Source organism: Schistocerca americana, chromosome 3 (genome assembly GCF_021461395.2).
Source record: "Schistocerca americana isolate TAMUIC-IGC-003095 chromosome 3, iqSchAmer2.1, whole genome shotgun sequence".
NCBI lineage: Eukaryota > Metazoa > Arthropoda > Insecta > Orthoptera > Acrididae > Schistocerca > Schistocerca americana.
In genome coordinates this window covers 767,018,127-767,042,206 of record NC_060121.1, presented here as the reverse complement: position 1 = coordinate 767,042,206, position 24,080 = coordinate 767,018,127, and the positions used below count along the sequence as shown (strand labels likewise).

The following is a 24,080-nucleotide window of genomic DNA, read 5'->3' as shown; positions in this document are numbered from 1 at the left end:
CTTTTCTCCCATGGAGACGATCGTAGAGATGCTGGATGTAGTCCTGTGGAACGGCTTGCCATGCCATTTCCACCTGCCGCCTCAGTTGGACCAGCGTTCGTGCTGGACGTGCAGACCGCGTGAGACGACGCTTCATCCAGTCCCAAACATACTCAATGGGGGACAGATCCGGAGATCTTGCTGGCCAGGGTAGTTGACTTACACCTTCTAGAGCACGTTGGGTGGCACGGGATACATGCGGACGTGCACTGTCCTGTTGGAACAGCAAGTTCCCTTGCCGGTCTAGGAATGGTAGAACGATGGGTTCGATGACGGTTTGGATGTACCGTGCACTATTCAGTGTCCCCTCGACGATCACCAGTGGTGTACGGCCAGTGTAGGAGATCGCTCCCCACACCATGATGTCGGGTGTTGGCCCTGTGCGCCCCGGTCGTATGCAGTCCTGATTGTGGCGCTCACCTGCACGGCGCCAAACACGCATACGACCATCATTGGCACCAAGGCAGAAGCGACTCTCATCGCTGAAGACGACACGTCTCCATTCGTCCCTCCATTCACGCCTGTCGCGACACCACTGGAGGCGGGCTGCACGATGTTGGGGCGTGAGCGGAAGACGGCCTAACGGTGTGCGGGACCGTAGCCCAGCTTCATGGAGACGGTTGCGAATGGTCCTCGCCGATACCCCAGGAACAACAGTATCCCTAATTTGCTGGGAAGTGGCGGTGCGGTCCCCTACGGCACTGCGTAGGATCCTACGGTCTTGGCGTGCATCCGTGCGTCGCTGCGGTCCGGTCCCAGGTCGACGGGCACGTGCACCTTCCGCCGACCACTGGCGACAACATCGATGTACTGTGGAGACCTCACGCCCCACGTGTTGAGCAATTCGGCGGTACGTCCACCCGGCCTCCCGCATGCCCACTATACGCCCTCGCTCAAAGTCCGTCAACTGCACATACGGTTCACGTCCACGCTGTCGCGGCATGCTACCAGTGTTAAAGACTGCGATGGAGCTCCGTATGCCACGGCAAACTGGCTGACACTGACGGCGGCGGTGCACAAATGCTGCGCAGCTAGCGCCATTCGACGGCCAACACCGCGGTTCCTGGTGTGTCCGCTGTGCCGTGCGTGTGATCATTGCTTGTACAGCCCTCTCGCAGTGTCCGGAGCAAGTATGGTGGGTCTGACACACCGGTGTCAATGTGTTCTTTTTTCCATTTCCAGGAGTGTATGTCATACTAAACCAAGTGAGAGTGAAAGCCGTGGAACTTTCAGCATCGCTACCTTCAAAAGATAACGGAGTCAAAGACATAGTCGAGGACAGCCAAGTTGAGTCATTTTGGCGTCGTTACGGTGCACTGTGGGCACTTCATACTTGTGAGGTGCAGACAGTTACCGCAAAGGAGTACTGTAATCTCCTGATGAGCGTTGACTGTCAAGTAAAAACGCAGCAGAAGGTTGTCTAGTACGCTGCCCACCAAAGCGTCAGTGGATACTTCACAACACACAGTGACAGCCGCGCTCCTTTGAGATGCGAATTAAGCCGCAGCCTCCATATTTACACTACTTGGCGAACAGAGACTTCTTCCTCTTCCCTCACTTAAGAATCCAGCTACGTGGGAGGCATCTGAACGTCAACAGTGAGGTCCTAGAAAAGCTGGACAAGCTTTTAAGATTCCAAAGAATCTTCACCAGTCAGGAAATCTGCCAGCCCTTTCACCATTGGAAGAAAAGTGTTACATCATGCGGTTAATATGTATAAAGAAACTAATTCCGCAGCCGTAAGTACTTTGATTTGTGATGACAGCACCAAAATCATGATAATCCTTCGTCGAGTTCGCTCGTAACAGAAGTTCTTCAACTCAGTGAAACTAAGGGGCGTGCAACCTCCAACCACCATTCGTAACATGAGAATTAAGATTTTAATCGGATGGTGACAAAAAATAATACCCAATACCCATTAAACCAGATGAGATTTGAAAAAGTAAGGTGATATAGGGTATCCCGACAACACAATCTTATTTTCGGAACTTCGTGGCAGATTAAAACTATTTGCCGGACCGAGACTCGGAACCTTTGCCTTCCGCGCGCAAGTGCTCTACCAACTGAGCTACCCAGGCACGACTCACGCCCCCTCTTAACACCTTTACTTCCGCCAGTACCTCATCTCCTACCTTCTAAACTTCACAGAAGCTCTCCTGCGAAACTTGCAGAACTAGCACTCCTGGAAGAAAGGATATGGCGGAGACATGGCTTTTCCACAGCCTGAGGGATGTTTCCAGAATGAAATTTTCACTCTGCAGCGGAGTGTGCGCTGATATGAAACTTCCTCGCAGATTAATACTGTGTGCCGGACCGAGACTCGAACTCGGGACCTTTTCAAAGGTCCCAGGCTGTAGCAAAGCCATGTCTCCGCAATATCCTTTCTTCCAGGAGTGCTAGTTCTGCAAGTTTCGCAGGAGAGCTTCTGTGACGTTTGGAAGGTAGGAGACGAGGTACCGGCGGAAGTAAAGCTGTGAGGACGGGGCGTGAGTCGTGCTTGGGTAGCTCAGTTTGATGCCGGCACGGTAGCTCAGCGTGTTCTGCTGTCTGTAATAAAAAACTGAGTTAAAGAATCAATAACGAACTGCAACGGATGCCATGTGACGTCCGCTACGACGAAACATAACGAATAAAATGCCAAAAAAAAGACAAAGGTCCTGCGTTCGAGTCTCGGTCAGGCACCCCGTTTTAATCTGCCAGGAAGTTACATATCAGCGCACACTCCGCTGCAGAGTGAAAATTTTAATCTTATTTTCGGTAGATGACTACAGTACGATCATATTTTACTCTTAAGAGAAGGAACGGTAATGCCAAAATTAATTCAAGGTACAAGATAACAGAATTCGACACACAAGCACTGAACATTATAAAATTCTGACACCAAGATGAAACCTTTTCGGAATGCAGGGAATAACCGGTCAATAATTATGTATATTTTATACGTAGTCTTCTTTTAGATCAAAGCATTTTGCCCAAATTTTTCGGCAGAGTAGTTTTCGGTACGAAGTGTGCTACGAGATGGTCTATAAAAGACCAATCTAGAGCTTCAGGAGGCTGCAATAGTCTTCTTATTGGACTTCAAGAATTTTTAAAAGACAAATTTCCTTACATACGGGACTAAGTGCACCTTAGGATGAGTCAGATCAGTTGAACCTCGTGGTAGTTCCGACAATTCATGCTCAGTTACCTTATTTCCAAAGATCTTTTTTCACAAGTGTGTTCTCTTTCCAATGTACTTTTTTTCTAACAGCCTGTCCAGAATACTTGCGCGCTATTGTAATGATAAAAAAGGAACTTCACTTCTTTTATTGATGTTCAGTTTTTGGCGTGAAGTGGTGTACCCTTGCGTATTACATTGTAATAAATCGATACAGTAAATTAGCTAGATTCTTTTTTAAATGGTTCAAATATTGTTGATTTTCACATTCGTTTTTGGGCAGAGTTCAACGAACGACGCGTTAGTATAACGCGAAGCAACTTTATAGTTAATTCTTCACGAAAAATATTCTGTACTATTCTTTTGATACGCCTAAGTGCTTCGCGATTTCAGATGTCTTTAATCACCTGTCGTTCTTTCTCCTGCGGTGCTCTTTCTCGATGTTTTCATCTGTGATCGAATTTTGAGACTTGTTTAATGTTGATGATTTTAAACAGAAGTACGGTACATTTGATTTCATCCGACAATTTATTAAATGTTGATTAAATCAACCCCAGGTGAATTTCCATTGGCAATGCACAGAATTTGTAAGAACACGGTATCGTTGTTAATCCATATAAATGAAAGTATTTTGTAAAAGTGTTTTGCAGATTAAGTGGACACAAACTATTGTGTATCATGCAACAACACAACAAACAAAATTTCATGCTATCAATACCATCTGTACAACCTGGAGAATTTCGGCTTACTCTCGTGATTTCTTGTAAATGTGAAGCATGGCATGCAGTGAACTTGCAGCTGCGCTCCCTTGCAGTCACTACGGAAACACTCAGAGGGGCAAAGAGGCTTAAGCTGCAATCCGGTTTGGAAGGAAGCCACAGTGGCGGCCAGCTAAAAGCGGGCGTGCGCCTTAAGAACCTCTGCGGGATTACAGCGATGGGGGAATAAGGCATTCTGGTCCTACTTCCAACCTGACCAGTTATTAGTGGTCTAATAACGCCTCACATTTTCGAATTGCTAGCATTTCTTTGCATTTTCTTCTCTCTTTAATGAAGACAACCGTCACTGTTCTGATTCGTGTTCTGTTTCAATTCTGAAACGGCATTCGTCTCGATGTTAATTATCCGTAGGTTTACATAGCATAACAATCTGCACACATCAGTTCTCGTAATCTACGTTGCCTTCTCGGAGGAAAGTAAGGCATTATGCTTATCCATTAAGGATATTTTAGAACCATGACTGTATATTGAATGTAAATACGTTATACAGAACTGCAACCAGTCACTTTTTTGAATAATTATGTTTTATTCCATGGACTGGTTTTCGAACCTTTTCAGGTTCATCTTCAGATGGTTTCAGAAAGTTTCATAATTACTGCTAGGATAATGCTGGGTACTGGCTTGCGGCAGTATAGGCGGCTTTTTTCGGTTAGTGTCCATCTGTCTGCCTCCATTCTGATGTCCAGTAGTTATATCAGTACACACACCTCCACACAAACTATATTAATTTACGTAAATTAATGTAGTTTGTGTGAAGGTATTCCTGTTCTGTCTGTGTCACGCCGGACCGAAGAGCAGGCGGTGCGCTTTGTTGGTATTATAGCGGAGCTCGACTGCCCCGTGGAAACCAAGTTCATGCAGCTCATCCATTATCATGGTGGCCTGTCGAATGGTAGCTCCGATGATCCACCGTTATCGTAGTTTCTTGATGGGATCGGAAACTTTGGCTGGAGTAGCTCGCCTGTAGTCCTTCTGCAGAGCTGTAGTGTGCCTCTCATTCGAACCGGAACGACAGGAAACTGCCACTGCCAACCGAGTGGTCTATCATGTTGCGGCTGGCATTTGCAGCTATGAAGGTGCCGCCGGACGCTCCAGTGATTAAAAGCTAAATTCATCCTCAAGTCAAATAGCGGAAGTTTTTCTTAACCCCATGTTAATGTAGTGGCGGATTCCAGGAAGTGCTCACTTGAAATCCACATCCTTGCTGTTAAGACGCCTACCGTATAGACATGTGTAGCCTCTTTAACAAAGCAGTTCCAAAATGATGATCCTGAACATAACACTTCAGTCTTGTCATAAGACATTCGATGCCCTGTGTTCACACAATGCTCCGCTGCAGCCGACTTCCCACGTTGGTCCTGGTATGTATGTCGATGGTGTTCAATACAACGTTTGTGTACTGTCTGGCCAACATGTGGTTTCCCAAACTGGCGTGGGATGTTATGTATGCTATGTTTCACATTACACTTTTACATTACATTGCCTGTAATGTCTGCTTCTTTCAGTATTGTAATTTTATCTTTGAATTGTATTATGATCTGTTTACTATATATCGATGGAGTAGTGTTTCCTTGTTTGGTTCTTGTTCTGACTGAACCTGTATTAGTTATTTTATGCTAAAATTAAGTGTGCATATTACCACACCTTGATTGTGTAAATCTACAACAATGGAAATTCATTGAAACAATTCTACCGATAATTAGTCACATTTTATTTTATTTTATTTTATTTTATGGGACCAAACTGCTGAGGTCATCGGTCCCTAGGCTTACACACTTTTTAATTTAACTTAAACTAACTTACACTAACGACAACACACTCACCCATGCCCAAGGGAGCACTCGAACCTCCGACGGGTGGAGCCATGCGAACTGTGGCAAGGTGCCATAGACCGCACAGCTACCCCGCGGGGCCTCACATTTTATACTTTATGCTACCATATCTTGGCAATTTTGACCAAGTGATGTACATTATTATCTCCTGTGAAGATGACAGCCAGTACCGAAATCGGTATAGAATAAATAAAACTTTACAGGTATTGGCACGAAAGTGATTTATTCCAAAAATTTCTCAGCTACAGATAGCCACTCAAACAAAGCTCTTTGTGTACACTCGTATCCCTGTCATCGGTGGTGTGGTTATATGACCAGTAATAATATTTATAGTCTGGAATCATTAAAAAACCATGGTTCTGAAAACAGTTTAGTAAGAGTGCTAAAACCAAAAAAATAATTTATATATATAAACAATACAAAAACGCAGAACTACGAGAAAAACAAAAAGATAATGGTCTTAATCTAAACCCTAATCTGCACTTGCAATCAAAATCTACTTGAAAGTAAAAGAAATTGTCTCCAAATACTATTTAATGATGATTTATTTTGAATGAAACTACTTCCCTTAGGACTATAATACGTTTGTATTTCAGATCTGGTCCGATGAACCATGTTACTTGTAGTGTGGTAACAATCCCACTTTCTCTGCTTGATAGGGGCCCCCATGACAAACCAGCGGGCGTAGGACAGTGAAACTTAGTGAAACATTTGTAAGGACATGCGGAAGAGAAATGACGTACAAACCACCGGAAGAAATATATTTTAATTCAGATATTTACTCATTAAAGTTTGTTAATTGTATACTATGTTTACGTCCCAGCTTACAAACGTTGCTCAATATGACGATCATCAGCATCTACGACAGTCTCGAAGAGCACTAGACGTATCGTTTCACAGTTGTTAGCAGCACTTTTCGAATAGTGGAGAGTGGAATGTTCAGCTGTCGTGTTACAGGTCGTGCATTTCTTGAAGATCACACATTTCGTCCAGCAATCTCATTCATGGAAACACAACCTTCTTCAACATTTTGTGGCGCCATTGGCCATCGGCCTCTCCCAGGAGGGACTTCCATATCGCCAGTTAGTTCAAACTTGCGAATCACGTTCTTCAACGCCTGTACGGAGTAGGGCTTCTCCCTACTCCTTTAAAGTGTCGATACTCCCGAAGAGCAGCAGCAGTATTGTTGTTGTCTTGATAGAACGGTTTTAAGAGTAAAGTTCCGCTCACCTTGTCCAGACCCATGTTGACTGTCTGCAACTGTGATCCAACTACGTCGCAGTACCAGCATCCATGCCTAGCTACAAGTCATGAGACTAACACTACAAACAACGCAAATCCTGCAGCGCACGGTCTGAACATCATTCCTACAAACTTGTGTACCCATACGGTAAGTAATTTTCCATATAAGATAGACACCCACGCAGTCGCAGCCACCCACCTCCCACCCATCCCCCCCCCCCCCCCACAAAATTTTGACTGCCTTACATCCTTTTTTAACTATCCCGGGAGGATCGAGCAATGTTTTATGTGAATCTGTGAGAGCTGCCATGTTCAGTGGAGAACCACGTGTACCGTAAAACCTTTCTCGATATTCATTTCTGTAAGGTTAGTTCCCTCAGTCCGCCCAGATAACTGAGTGGTTTAGCCGCCACGGTAGTTCGGCGTGTTCGGCCAGAGGGCTGCTCGCCCTCTGTAATAAAAAACTGAGTAAAGGAATCAACGATCAACTTGAACGGATGTCTTGTGACTTCCGCCCAGACCAAACGCAACGAACAATACCGAACAAAATACAAAAAAAAGTTGTTAGCGCGGCGGTCTGTCACGCCAAGGGACCTGGGTTCGATTCCCGGCTGAGTCGGAGATTTTCTCCGCTCAGGAACTGGGTGTTGTGTTGTCCTCATTATCATTTCATCATCATCAGTGGAAGGCAACGGGAAACCACCACTGGAATCACTTCAGTAGACGTTCATGCGGTGGACCTCTCTGACGAGGCTTCCCCCATGACAAGACCTGCCGTCAGGCAGAACACAAAGTCTTAGTTCCCTCCTGTGTGGTTCACGATCATTTAATCTTCTTGTGGTTTTAGTCAACTCTCCAATATTCTTGGTGTTTCTATTTTCTTGGAAGCGTTTTAATTCGTGTAAATGTGTATGGTAACTTGCCACGTGGAGAGGTCGGCTCTCGGTTGTCGGGCGCGATTCATTATGCTTTGACATTATTTTTGTAACCTATTCTAAACGGGTTAAACCTCTTTGCGGGTTCATGCATGCATTTAATGGTGGTAAGTTGTGTCTTGATCTATTTTATCGTGTAACTGAATGAATGTCTCCCACACTTTGTTCAAATGGTGCAAATGGCTCTGAGCACTATGCGACTTAACTTCTCAGGTCATTAGTCGGCTAGAACTTGGAAGTAATGAAACATAACTAACCTAAGGACATCACACACATCCATGCCCGAGGCAGGACTCGAACCTGCGACCGTAGCGGTCGCTCGGCTCCAGACTGTAGCGCCTAGAACCGCACGGCCACTCCGGCCGGCTCCCACACTTTGTCCCCTCCCTCCAAGATACAGCCTGAAGTCATCTTAATGCTATAGTGTTCAGGCGCCAGGTTAGAATGTTACCTGAATATGCCCTAATTTTAACTTGTTCTTTCAATGAATAAACCTGATTCATGAAAATTAATCTCTTCTGTCCTATTGGCTTATTTACAATTGTTTAAGTGTCTTTCCCATTTTTAAAAATTGCGATTTTATGCTCCTCTTATATGTTTCCTGGGAAGGTCTGTAACCAGATAAATTCATGAGACCTATATGTTCAGCTAAAGAGAAATGAGTAATATTTCAAGCCACTGGCATATCAGTTACGTTCATCAATTTTCCCAATTAATTTAAATGAAATTAACGTTGCTGATTGGATTAATTATTCAGCTGATGTTCCTGTTCAGTCATTCTTGATACGTAGGAAGGACTAGGGCTGGTGGCGACCCTGCTTTTTTTTATCATAACTTCGTCTCTGATTGTAGTTTCACTTCACAAAAGTACAGATGTTCATGAAGCTTGTACGTGGTAACAATAAAAGGCAGCAACTTATAACATGAACAGCTTAATATTTGCTAAATTGCAGATTGGCACTTTCTTCTGCCTACCCACTCAAATTAAAACAGTTGTCTGTGCCAATCAGTTTTATTCTCTATCACAGCGCGATTCGAGACCTTAGGCCCTCAGCCACAGGTCACTCAGTGGATTACATTGAAATTTCACAGCCGGTTCTATACGGTTGTCTACTTTGCACTTCATTTCGAAGGTGTTCCAGTAAAAGTACACTGACCATATAAACACATTTGCATCACTGAATTGCACGAACAAGCAAAAACTTGATTTTGTCGTTCAGTGATCTTCTCTTCCCTTTTTTCCGGGCTGAGGGCACTACGCAATGATACAAATACGTATTTAAAACGATCCGACGAGCTATTTTCAGCACTCTGAATTACGTACTCACATTTCTTCCATTTGATCACCTAATAGAAGATACTATAATTTATAATTGATGGTCAGCCATATAACATCCACTGTTGGACATAAGCCGCTTCCAGACACATCCACACACTATGTTTTTTACATGTATTCACCCATTTGGCCTCTGCATGTTTTTCTAAAGCCGTTTACCACCCTTTTAATTAGGTTGCCGTATGATCTTTTCTCATTTCTTGAAATGTTGCGAAGTACCTCCTGTACCCTTCCTCGTATTGTAATTAAAATCCCAGGCAACTATGTCACTTTAAATGTAATGGGGGAAAAGGGTGGGGAAGGTAGGGAGGCAGTAAAAGACTAACTTCTCCCTCTTCACCCCCTAAAGAATCCAGAACCGAACACTATCAAAGATAAGATACAGCCATTGTGGGGGAACCTTATCGACTATCCATCCTACAGTTCCGACCTCACGCCTAGGCCTTCAACAAATAATGCAACACATTTTTTTCTCGGCCAGTTTCCGTTGAAAGAATGCAGAATTTTTTGTGGGATGTAGTGGAATGTCCCCGCTTCAGTCCCTATGGTTTCATGGAGTGCCGACAGGTTGCAGCACTATATGTAACCTTCAAGATGGCATCTGTAACAGAGGTGCGTTTCAAGCAGAAGAATGACACTGAGTATCTTTCGGCGGAAAACCAGAGAACCACAGATATTCTTAGAGGCTTGCGGAATGTCTACGGATACCTAGCAGTGAACAAAATCATGGAGGGTCGTTGGGCGAGGCATCTGTCGTCATCACAACAAGATGTCGCAGACCCAAACCATCTCCCCCGTGCTATCCTCGGGAAATTGAACAAACGGGTTCAGCGTGTTCGTCACCACAAAAATGCCAAGAACTTCCAATTCTCCGTTACAAAACAAGACCTCACACTACTCTGCGCACCTAAGAGAAGCTCACAGAATTTCACTGCACTGTTCTTCCTCATCCAGCCGAAGGCCCGGATCTCGCACCTTCAATTTGTTTGGCGCAATGAAGGATGCACTAGGTGAGAAGCGGCACGTGGATCATCGGGAGGTTGTTGATGCAGCAAGACGTTGGCTCTCACGTCGACTAGTAAAGTGGTGCCACGCGGGCACATAGGCCCTCCCAGCAAGGTGGCTTTGAACGGAAATTATGTTGAAAAATAGTCTTTTGCAGCCAAAAGAGTGTGGTATAATATGCTGTATTGGAATCCTCAACAAAACCAACCTGTTTTCAGACAAAAAATGTTGTATTACTTACTGAATGGTCCTCGTATATTGCCTCTTCTTGCATTGGAAACTATGGCTTCATGGACAAAAATTGGAAGATGATAAGCAATGCAAGACAGTCATTGTCAAAGGTTCAGTTCCCGGCAGAGAACACGTGATGCAGGTGGGTTAAAGAAGCTACAGTTCTTTCAGAGCCGAACTAAACGGGTGGCGAGATAGGCCCCCACCACGTGCGCAGGCGCAGAGTGGCGATAAAAACTACCGAAAGAAAACAGCAGAGATACGTGGTTTAAGAATTAACCAGCAGAAGTACGTCCTGTCATCACGTTCCTGTAATAGGAAGCCTTTCCCTCAGCACGCGATGTTAATCGCTCGCTTTCGACACCGTGTCATTTCTTCTAAACGTCCCCGTAAGGAAACGATTACTTGCGAACAGAGAGGTTTATCGCTGAAATGATTTATGTGACAATCCTGCGCATGGCTCACACAGTTGCCGCGCACACAGCTCGATCTTGTTTAACGATGGAGTTGCTGCTACCACCTTGCTATTGTATGGTTGGATCTCAAAGATGGGCAAGCGGGCGTTGAAGCAAATCTGCTATTTGAGCATAGATGTTCGCAACGAGGATGTGGCAGGGTGGAATATGGCGTAAATCGTTTCCACTCATACACTGAGCTGATAACAAACAATTCTCTGGGATACAATAAGTTTTTTGTATCATCTACAAAATTTCATTCTTATGGAATGACATGTCTGAAAATTTACCAGCACATTTATGTCAGAAATGGCAATTTTAGAGCCTGCCTCCTCCTCCTCCTCCTCCTCTCCCCCCCCCCCCCCTCTTGAAAAACTTCAATGGACGCCCATGTACCGGTATTTCACCGAAATTCATCCTGCTTTTGCTTATTTATCTCAATTTGTCTCAACTGAGGTCTGGAAAGAGAGGTGAAGGCAGAGGAAGCACGCAAAATAGATTGCCAGAAATGTTATTTACACGCCCCTTGAGCCAGTATGTTTGCTACTCCTAAGTTTCAGTTGGTAAAATTAACAGAATCCAAGAACGCAAGGATAACCGTTCTGTAGGTGATTAAAATCATTAAAATATTATGGAGGGTAATATGTGTAGCCTGCAGTTTGCTGCATTGGCCCCCCTCCTTCCTCCACAACACCCTTCCTCCATCAGCCCCCCACCCCCCTTCATCCTTTGTAGTCGAGCTACCTTTTCTCGGCAATGTCTATTACTTTTAATGCAGTTTATCCAAAATTTGAACACTCTCCCCCCCCCCCCCCCCTTCTCCCTCTCAGTTACCCTCACCACTCTCCCTTGGCTTTTCCATTATAAATAAAAACAAAAATAAAATTAAAATATGTAAGCAATGGACTCATGTTATCGTAGTTGTCAGTTGGCATATACGAGGGCTATCCACAAAGTACATTACGTTTTGGAATTAAAAATAAATAAAGTATTGGAAATTTTTTATTATTATATACAGATGAAAGCCACACTTAAATAATACTTTGCTACATAGTTGCCATTTAAATTAAGGCACTTATCGTAGCTATGGACGAGCTTGGAAATTCCTACGTCGTAAAATCCGGCCGCCTGCGCCTTCAACCACGTGGTTACCTCTTCTTGAAGCTCTGCGTCGTCATCAAAACGCTGCATAGCCAACCACTTCTTCATTGGTGGGAATAAGTGGAAGTCGCTCGGTGCCAGGTCGGGACTGTACGGCGGATGAGGAAACAACTCCCACTTAAAAGATTCGAGAACTTCACGAGTGGCATTTGCCGTGTGGGCCCGGGCGTTGTCGTGAATCAGCAAGATCTTTGAGCCCAACTTTCCCCTGCGCTTGTTTTGTATTGCTCTTCTGAGGCTGTGCAGAGTTTGGCAATACCTTTGAGAGTCTATTGTAGTGCCTCTTTCCAGGAAATCCACAAAAATCACACCTTTTCTGTCCCAAAAGAAGAGATAACCACGTGGTTGAAGGCGCAGGCGGCCGAATTTTACGACGAAGGAATTTCCAAGCTCGTCCATCGCTACGATAAGTGCCTTAATTTAAATGGCAACTATGTAGAAAAGTAGTATTTAAGTGTGGCTTTTATCTGTATATAATAAAAAAAATTTCCAATACTTTATTTATTTTTAATCCCAAAACGTTATGTACTTTGTGGATAGCCCTCGTATAGAAAGTGTATTAGGTACACATTGTTTTGAACGAAAGGGTTAAAAAACTGAAGACTTTCTTTCCATGTAACCGATGATTATATGGTTACCTCTAACTTTTCTGTTATTTTATTTACGTTTAAATAAATTTTGTTAATGTTTTAATGCTGTTATTCACTTGTACTTTAAATGGCATTATTAGTTTTAAGGTATTGTTGCATATAATGTACCTATGTTTTCTTAATATACCCTCTATTACATTTATTGTTCCTCTCCCCTGATAATCATTATCACAATCTGACTACTGACATTTCTGTAGTTATTCACTATACATATGCCATGTAGAAACAAAGAAGTTTCCTTGTTTCTCTTGATATAAATGTTTTAGATGTTGGCCAACTATATACCATATGATAAAATAATTAACTTCTCATCCATTGTACTAGTTTCATTTTGCCTATACAGATTATCCAATGTCGTTGAGGCCTTATTTTATAGTTGTAGTTAACGGAATTGCTCTTGTTCTGCTTGGATGGCACTGGTTATCAGAATGCATGTAGCATGGCACCACTATCTGACTACGCTGTTGTACCCCTTTGTACTCGCAATCTCAATTCTCCAGAATGAATTTTCACTCTGCAGCAGAGAGTGCGCTGATATGAAACTTTCTGGTAGATTAAAACTGTGTGCCAGATCGAGACTCGAACTTGGGACCTTTGCCCTTCACAGGCAGGTACTCTACCGACTGAGCTACCCAAGCATGATTCACGACCCATCCTCAAAGCTATACATCTGCCAGTAACTCATCTCCTACCCTCCTAACTTCAAAGAAGCTCTCTTGCGAACCTTGGAAGACTAGCACTCCTGGAAGAAAGGATATTGCTAAGATAATCTGCCAGGAAGTTTTGCATCAGCGTATATTCTGCTACAGAGTGAAAATTCATTCTGGAAACAATCCCCCAGGCTGAGACTAAGCTATGTCTCTGCAATATCCTTTCTTCCAGGAGTGCTAGTCTTGCGAAGTTCGCAAGAGGGCTTCTGTAAAGTTTGTAACGCAGGAGATGAGGTACTTGCGGATGTACAGCTGTAAGAATGGGTCATGAGTTGTGCTTGGGGGCGGCTCATTTGGTAGAGCACTTGCCTGCAAAAGGTAAAGGTCCCGAGTCTGAGTCTCGGGTTCGGCGTACAGTTTTAATCTACCAGGAAGTTTCAATCTGAATTCTGTCAGTCTGCTAGTGTTCGCTGTGAGTCAACCAATCAACTACGTAATGCTCTGGTTTTCAACTGAATCAGAATAGGTGTTCTTTAGTAAAATTATAGATTTTTCAGTCTTCACGTATAGTATGGCTCCATTTTGCTACATGAGACTTATCTGTAATATATGACATACGTTCTGTTTGCTGTATGCTAGCCCTAAGTGCCTCCATACATTTGTATTAAAGATTTATATACTGATTCTGATGATGGCCATTGTCAAAGTGCGTAATAATGGATTAAGAAATGAAAGAATACCGTTTCTAGTTTTCTCTGCATTACAGTTCCTTCTTCTGCGAACAGTTCAGTAAACTGCAGACTACACAAATTATTCACCATCGTTGCCTCCCTCCTGGGGTGCCTTTATGCGCACCTACGTTGACTGCGGAGGTGCATATACGAATCAGCACTCTTTTCATCTATGTTGAACCCTCTTGCAAACAAACTAATGCTCTGCCAATGGTCATCGGCTGCATTACCCAAACCTCTGGTGTTGTAAAATCATTGGAAGAAGGCCTTACTAATTCATTAGGTGGTATGTTATTATTCCAGTACAATTCAAAGCAACGAAGGTCGTTAAGTTTCGGTAATAATCATTTTGTTAGAAGTTTATCAAATCTCAATGGACAGTGTTTTTTGCTGTGCTTTGTTTTTATCAGATCTACTTTCAGAATTACAAAATTTGCTAAATCTGGGTAAAATGCAGACTCCAGAAAAAGGGTTGGGGGCATCTAATGGCAGTCCAGGCAAGAGCTCATGATGACTTCGATATGCTCCGGAGTGCATGGACCAATTACATTCTTGCAAGCGTCACATTTTTTTCGCTTCTGTAGATTTCAGTAATGACAGAGGTCTTTCCTGCTTATTTGTCAGACTACAGTGAACTCTTGGCCTTACAAAAAAAAATTAAAATAACGTTTTGTATTTCAGGAATCTTCGACATACACGAAGGCGAGAACTGCTCTGTAGAGATTTCTTCCGGCAGACAGAAGATGGCAGCAGCTGCCTGGGTCGTCAGCGCCCTCAACTGGCAGCTAACAGAACCCGACGTGCAGCTCGGTAACTCTCTCGTTTGGCTTCAAGGTTCTTCGCTTGCTTATCTGTAACCGATGTCTTGCTGCAGAGAATGTTGTCCGAAACAAGGACTGCTTTTAGATTATATTTATGGCTGATCAGAATTCCTGTAGTTACTTGAGACAAATAGCTGGACTTTTCTATTGGTTGCTATTTGTCATAAATTGTCTATTTGTCTTTAAAATCATATATTTGGGCCAATCTATCGCACGACCAGTCACAATGAACTGCATATATAACAGGTTTAAAATTTCCCATTACTGTAGTCGAGGTTAGGGGAACATTTTTGTCCTTGATAATGTCTCAGTGCAAATGCTTCAGTATTGTTCCATCCAACCAGGCCCGTATCTAGTGGAAAGGGGGGGGGGGGGGGTGGAAGGGACGCCAAATTCATATTCTTGAAGGGAAAAACCTTGTTTCACAAAGCACCCAGCGTCCAACGCACGTTGGTCTATCGATTATTCATATGATTTTGAAATGCATCCCTGATGGTTTTTGAATACATTCTAAGTTGATTTATAAACGAATCATAAGTTGATTTTTGAATGCGTGCATTGTGTACGTGATGTCTCTGCCAGTAAGTACAATCCCCGTCGCGCCAAGAAATAAAAAACTTTTCCGCACACAAACGGAGCCCGGGCTACACAAGCTGAGCCGAACAAACCCGAATGGTGAATGCCAATCGCTGTTTGTTTATGTGGCTGTTTGGGTTTGCGAATGATCAGCTCCTATTCTCGGAATAGCACGAAAGACTCGTTATACGAAAACCTAATAGCACCTAACCGGAGAATAAACGCGAGATGAGTCAACCGGTGTTTCTGGCAGGGTTAGCGAAGTTTTTTTCCGGTCAAGTTTTGACAGTGACAGAAATAGTCACAGAATTACTATTGACAGGATTGTTTGTTAGAACGAGAAAGAAAAGGGAACGGAGTTTTGCTTGTAGTAGGCGATATAGGCATTTGATACTGGTATTTCGTCAATTGTATTCTGTCGTTATTTTTATGCAAATGAGGTAGATAAAAACGACCATTTGGGGCAAAACAGTCTCGCCTACTTAGCATGTGTTACAATTGCTGCAATATTGGTAAGACCTATTTCGTTTTTCTAGCAGATAGTGACAAAATAGACGTAATCAAATGGAAACCACACCAGGAACTATTTGTATTAAATACTCAGTAAATGTCTGAAGATGTCCTTGTAAGCCGAAAACCGGTTAACAATAAAAGTAATATTGTAGAACAAAAGCAAACTGGTGCTTTTCATTTATTATGATGTTGTTCTACCAAGAACTGACGGAAGATTCTTTTAACATTGTATTAACATGTTTTCAGTATTAGACAATGTCCTTTCTTTAATGTACCAAAATGTTTGACGAACTTTGATGAGCTCATAGAGTCTTTTGCAGAAAAGAAAGCACGAAGGTGTAAAGCTCTAACAAGATTAGAGAGAAAAAATGTTGGGATCTAAGGACTGAACAAGTGAGTACTCTCTTACTTGTCTCTTGCCTACTGGTTTTATGTTTCCTATATTTAATTTTATATCAAGCAAAAGAGAAAGTTATCAACTAATAAGCAACAAAAAGAACAAATTTACTTAAAAGTTCTTATTCTCTCAGTCGCAAATGATCCCATCCAGTATTAATTGTGAGTTTTTTAAAGGTAGGTAGGATGTCAAACTGGCCATCTGAAAGCAGTAGAGGCACCACAGGACATCCTAATTCAAAAAATGGTTCAAATGGCTCTGAGCACTATGGGACTTAACATCTATGGTCATCAGTCCCCTAGAACTTAGAACTACTTAAACCTAACTAAGCTAAGGACATCACACAACACCCAGCCATCACGAGGCAGAGAAAATCCCTGACCCCGCCGGGAATCGAACCCGGGCGTGGGAAGCGAGAACGCTACCGCACGACCACGAGATGCGGGCGCATCCTAATTTTCACTGTTCTGATTGTAGGCTTCATGGCATTCCTTTTAAATAAAAATACATGCTCGAATTCCACAGAGCGAAATACGGTGACGTGCGATAGAAGAATGTTGTGTGAAGAGGAGTGGCACTGCACTTGGCACACCTATGACCACATAACATGCCTTACATTTCCTCGTACATATGCTTCATACATCAACCTCTTCAGGAAGACGTGCGCCACAAAATGAACATATCTGTGAAAAATCGATTTAAAAAGAAACCCTCGAGTGGGAGAGGCGGCACCACTATCAAGTTTTTGTCCCGGTTCGGAATTATTGTAGATCAGAGATTGCATCCAACCAACGCGATTGGTGACCTCACATGGAAAGAACAGAGCTCCAGTGGATCTAGAAAATAGGGGCAATGGATGATTTCTTTGTCACTATTCAACTTCTGCTGCCATCATTGCGACAGCATATACTGATAGGAACCCAGCTTCAGGAGTTGAAAAGAGTGGTGTAATCAATGCTGATCGTACTACACATTCACCTGCCAGACAACATCGGTTCCAGTCAGTCGCGGTGTCGGTAGAATATAAAGCAGAAGAATCCCATCATCGTGAAAATCCGCGGGAGGCAACAAAAAATTAAAAGACACGCAATTCTTGACAGGCGTCAAATAGAACTGCACTTTACAGCGCTGGCCACACACTGAACACTGTGAAGTCGAGCACGCGCCAACCCATCGCGGGTTGAAAATTGCGACATGTAGCGGTAGAAACCTAATTAAAGGACACGCTGACCGAACCTTGGAAATGTCAGTAACGAAATGAAGACAGAAATTATTAACAATTACACTTGTCAGAAATAAGGTACACTTAAAATTACATACAGTTAAGGAAATTGAACTACCTGGTTACATCCACAACAAGATAACAGAATCCAACTGAAGACTTAGCCCTTGATGGGAAAGTATATTAAAGAAATAACAATTTAAAAAATTTATATAAAAATATAAGAAATATATACATATAAAACGATGCTAAGTAATGCTAGACCGAGTTCACGTAAAAAATCTATCATTTTTTAAAACAGTCCAAATTAAGATGGACAATATGATGGATGTCAGTAAAAGCAGACCAGAGCTGACAAAGACACATTCATAGACTAAAACCCTCATACATATATAAATACATTAATCCTTGTTCCATAGATCATGAATACGACATTTCGTAATTATGTGGAACGTGTCACTTTAACATAAGTTTTCTGTACACAAAATAATCTTTCAAAACCGACCGAACCTCCATTGGCGGGGTGGGGGTGGAGATGGTTGGGAATACAAGGTGCGTCTGTGAAGTTCAGTGAATGGTGTCGGAAAATAAATGAAACAAGAGTTACTAACAAAACACCTTCACTGGGCTTCAGAATAATCACCATTAGCCATAACACACTTGCGACGCCTGATGTAAAGCTCTCGGAAACTATCAGTAAACGCTTCTTACGGAATATCTCGATGCGCCGCGGTCACACGTTGTTGAATAGCCACATCATTACAGGAAATGAGTCAGGGTTTTACCAGTACGATACGGAGACCAAGCAACAGTCAGTGGCATGATGTTCATCGTCCTCCACGCCTCCCTCGAGTAAAAATTGGATCGACCCCTCGCAGCCGAAAAAGGCGATTGACATCGTCTTAATCTTGGATTTTGTCAGTCGACTTTTTTTTGGGAGGCGGGGAAAACGAACACCATACCATTGACTGTCTCTTGGTCTCCAGAACGTACTGGTATCGCCACGTCTCATAGCCTCTAATGATGCGAACATCCAACAACGCGTGACTACGGTGCTTCGAGCGATTCCACAAGAAGCGTTTGCTGACAGTTTCTAACAGCTTTACAACCAACGTCAGAAGTGTATTGCAATTAATCGTGATTATTTTAGTGAACAGTAAAAATGTTTTTTTGTATCTCCTATTTTCTTTATTTTCCGAGACCATTCACCGAACTTTTCAGACGCACCTTGTAGAGAAGGAGCATAGGAGAACTGCATCTAGGCGACAGGAACAATTATTTATCCAGGATGAATGGAAACACACGTGGACCCTGTCAGTAGTGAGGAGAGTATAAGTAGTTGTGCTGTGCGTACTGTAAGAACTTCGGTACACACACCATCAGATCATTTGACTTGTCGCTCTAACGAATTAGGCGGATGTCAGCAATATGTCTCATGGTCTTATCATGGCGTGTTTATCTTCTGCCGTTAGGTCAGACGATGGAAATGCCACTTGCACGCTTAGAGTAGCAGATTGACGGTGTCCAACTTTAGACAGAACTTGATTAATTTTCACACATATTTATTAAAATAATAAAAAACATAGATATTACGTAACTTGATTCTGGATGCTGTTTACAATTGACAATCTGAAGTTCCTTTGGTCTTGGTACGTTAATCTTATTCTCACATATCTCTGATAGTTGACAAAGTGTCTATACATTTCTCTTCATGGCTATGTACAGGAATATGATAATTTTATTAGGCGCAGACTGAAACTTGACTATAGACTGGTGCAGACTGACTAATCGGAGGTCTGTACACTCGTTATAATACCTCGCGCGTTCAGGTATCACTGCGCGAGTGTGATCCGCGAGGAGAAAATGTTCTACGTTAGCAGCAATCTCATTGGCTGCGTTACATATTAATACGCGGATCGGCGGAAGCAGAATTTGGTCCGTCTCTCAGGCGGCGCCATCTCGTAGTGCGGAGACGGACGAGCGCTGCGCCTGCGCTGTTGTGCTTAGCGGGGCGCGCTCTAGTGGGAAAGTTGTGTACATGCTGACTACACGGAACTATGTACACAACATTAGTCGAGATTCAATAACAGATCCCGATGTCTGAAGTCCATCTGGCTGTTCAGTATCTGTGAACGTGACTCCTTGATAGCCCTAAAAATGTACATTTCTTCAAAATATCTAGCGCTGTCCCTTTATTCACAATGCATAAAATGTCAAGGTTGTTTTCCACACTCGTTACTAAAAGTTCCGTTTCCCTCAGATGTACAAGCCGACCTTGGTTTGTAGACATTGAGCTTTCCTTACACCGTGCAGTAAAACCTCTACCTGTTTGACCTGTATATGTGCCCTGACAATCATTACACTTTATGGCAAAAAATCCCAGCGTTCTTGTACAAACTGGTATCACATGATTCTCTATGTCTTTATCTGATCCTGACTTTATGAGGAATAAAAAAAATCTGTAAGGTTATTTGTATTTCGCAGAGTTTCCTATAATTTCGTAGACCTTGCTAATGTCTTACTTTACACCGCATGATGAAAGACTGCTGTGTCTCCGCACTGTGTCTACTGTGTTTTATTGCCTGGTGTTACGTAAGGAAAACGATTGGCAGCATGTTTGTGAAAGTGCCCTAATAGCCTTACTGTAATGTGATATTTATGTGGAGACAAACACTTTCTTAGAGTGCACGCTCAACACTTGTCATTTCCATTACCCTTTACACTCTGGTGCCGAGCAACTAATTCCGCGCAACACTGTACAGCATTTCCTTCAATTTCTTTTCAGATTATGGACTCATCTGATTTTGCTAATTATTTGAGTACTACACGATACGTCAAATGAATGTTTGGTATGGTACAAAAAATGAAAGTGTTTCCAGAATCGCCCCACCGGCCAACAGGCACTTGTGGTCCCAGCTACATACAAAGTCTGAAACCTATTGTGAAGTGCATGGCAGAGGGTACTTAATATGAATATATTGGAGTTTCTTCCTGTTCCAAACGCGAATGGAGTTCGAGAAGAATGATTTCTTGAATGCGTCTGTGCTTGCCATAGTTAGTCTAATCCTGTCTGTAAACGTCCCTACGCGAGCAATACGTAGGGAATGAAGATTGTCTGTGGATTCCTCATTTAATACTATAGTCAGAAATATCGTCGCATCGCAGTCTCTGTGAACGTACACTCCCAGAGTATTTGAAAGGTTTCAGTGACGTTATTACGTACCAATAGGAGATTAACTCGTATTTTGACTGCCTATCAACATTACTTTGCTTTGCTGCTAATCACGGCTTGGAACATTATTTTTTTAATTCTTCCAGAGTTTCACAACAGCTCTTGCCGCATACCACGTCTCAATAAACGACAGAATACTCCGCCACCGCCAACAACGTAAAAGAGCGACTGACACCAATTAACAAGTGCTCATGAGCAATTTATTTAAAAATGCATACAAAGGCACCTTTGGTAGTTGAGAGTAGCGTTCTCTTTCGTCATGATGATGGCGGCGACACATCGTAACATTGGAGCCTTGAGATATCGCCTTGTTATGTGAAATTGCATACCGACCCTCACACCTATGAAATTCTTATACATCTGTGTAGTTCTTTCATTTCCTGCAGACCAGGCACAAACTGCCTAGTCATTGTCCCTCATTTCCACTCCCAGAAACCTGTCACGCTTACAACAGCACTTCCGTCCTGTCTCAAACCTACAGTCTCTTCACATTCTTTCCCGAAATACCTCTTAAAAGAGAGAGAGAGAGAGAGAGAGAGAGAGAGAGAGAGAGAGATTAACCTTTAGCTTACACCGTAGAGTACGCTTTTGTTGCATAAAATACAAAGACTCTAGTAGGCTGTTACTATTACAAAATTTTGTTTATTCGTACACGCACACACACACACACACACACACACACACACACACACACACACACACACAAATTAATTAGAAATTACATGCATAGTTACAGAAAAACATATATGGTATATTAAAAATGTTATGAAACACTTTTGTATAGTCCGTTGTCGGTAATATGCAGATGTGTTAGGTTCGGATCATGCCATAACAGTGAACGTGTACTTCACGTTTAAAAGACTGAAATCCTGTGTTCTTAACAGTGCAATCACACAGGTTGGTAAAAGGTGATCAAGCTTCTCAACTTCATGTAAAAGGATTGCAGTACTTCCCTGCCCTAGGGGCACCGAAAGGAAAGATGGTTTGCGTCCTCTTCTTCTCTGTAAGATGCACAGCTTATAAGGATATTTACAAACACATCTTTGATTAAAATTGAGCTCGGTTATTAGAGGAGTGAGGTGCATCGATACTGAACGTGTCAGTGAATAGGAAACTGACGGGTAAAGTATTGTGTAGTTTTTTCCTTTATGTTTTGTTCTCTCCTCCTGTTGCTAGTCTTCTATCATGCTGAGTATAATACACATCTGAAATCCATACCTGAGATTGCACTCCAGACAGTATGCCCTGTCACAGCAGATTCTTTGGCTAACCGACCTTCACTGCCAGTGATCCCACAGTGACTTCTCACACTAGTGAAGAGCAGTTTGGCCTTCTACAAAGCTTTGATAATCCTGTACAAAGTGGCGTTTTTCATCGAACAGATGCTAAAATTTTTAAGTACTGTCGGAGTAGATAACAAGTCAATGAATAGGAAATACAGAACTGCTGCATCCGCTAGAAGAATGTAGTGTTTCCAATAAGGCAGTAAGTTATGTGGACATGAGACTTGCGTCTGTTGGTAATTTGGGCGACGTAGACATCTGAAAACATGATATGAGTAGGTTATCAGGGAGATTACCAGCCCAGGCTCGGTTATAACTGGTTTCTTATCTCAAGGTCACTGATAAGGACCTCCAGTGTCAGGTTACATTCTTGGGCAACTCACATTCAGGTCACCTCCCCATTCCTCGCCACCCAGAGAACCACTGACAATTGATCAAGGTCATCCAGAGGAACCTCCACACACTCCCTTCTCTGTCACCCCCCTCCCCCCCCCCCCCCATGATCAATAGGAAGGTTAGCCCAAGAAGAAACAAGATCTCGCCACCCATCCCTTTGTTATAATGGTATAAACCAGCTGCCTGAAACCACCTCATTTGAGTTCTAATATTCATAGTGACAGGATGAAGCGGCAGCTGCAGCATGGACCAATCAACTCTCCCAGGTGCAAGAAAAATAAGATAGTTAGATCTGAAAGTAAGTATCCAACAATAATACAATTATTGATATTGTTATTTACAAATGTGCATTCGTTTGTACTTATGGTTTGTTATTGTTCCTGCAGCGCAACACACCCCTAATCCAGTAGTAGTGTAACACTGTTATCGATATTATATGTAATTATGTTATCTAACTTCTTTTTACAGTGCTATCAGTATTACCTTTAATAATGTTATCTAACTTCTTTGTCTGTTTTCACTTAATTTGACCTGTATAATCATGCTCTTTGACATAACATCTATGTAAGTGTTTTATCTATTATTTATGATCATTTATGTAATTGTAGTCAGTCTATGGATGTAATTGCAGAAGTAATACACTGCAAAAGAATGGAAATGTTAAAACTTAACTTGTAGTACCACTTCGCGAATAGTGAAAGTAGTTTTGTAATCATCTAAAACAAGGAGCTAAGCCCCTTTGCAACGAAACAAACTTGGCTGGAATAGAAAAGGTGGAATTGGCGATCAAGCTGCAAGGTTCTTTTGTGGCAAGAGTCAATCAGTAGCTAGCAGGTAAAGTATTCGCTTCTTGTAAACTGAATGAAACGAGAAGAACTGCAAGATTGTGTAATCTGGCTAGCTCTGTGCTACGAAAATCCGATGCTAAGAAGAGAATTTTGAGAGCTTGTTACACAGCAAGAGACATAAATACTTCTTGAATAGCCACACCAGATCGCTACTGCCTTCGACTACACTTCAAAGTATCAGTTGAGTACTGTATAATTGCTTGGACCAGTGACTCAATTTCTTTTTCAATAATAAGTTTGTGCTCTTTTAACTTTGTGATGGGCAACTGTGTTTTACCTTTTGTCATCTTCTTAACTAGGTTCCATCCCAAGTACTACGATATTTCCGAGTATCTTATTTTGTTGAGCTGAAAAGTCATTTCAATAAACTTTCACTACAGTTAATAAACTTTCAGGAGTAGTAAATTTCAAAATTATTCAGTGGGCATGAGTTTTGAACTATTCCACGTATTTTCCGTAAAGAGAGAGTTACAGTTTCACCAGAATTGCCAATAAAGATTTATACTATTCAGCTTAAAGATTGTTCTTACTGAAATCTCTGTAAATTATTACATTTTCATGCAGAATCGGTGCTGATTCAGAACAGTTA

The 24,080-nt window shown here is 42.4% G+C and overlaps 1 protein-coding gene across 1 annotated transcript in view; it reads left to right on the top strand.

Annotated features, from left to right (window-relative positions):
• Positions 1 to 24,080, top strand: part of LOC124606383 — a 302,259-nt gene that overhangs the window by 108,963 nt on the left and 169,216 nt on the right. The window contains exon 3 of the mRNA XM_047138364.1: positions 14,885 to 15,013. Within this exon, the coding sequence (XP_046994320.1) occupies positions 14,885 to 15,013 (129 nt within the window). The remainder of the gene's footprint in view (positions 1 to 14,884; positions 15,014 to 24,080) is intronic.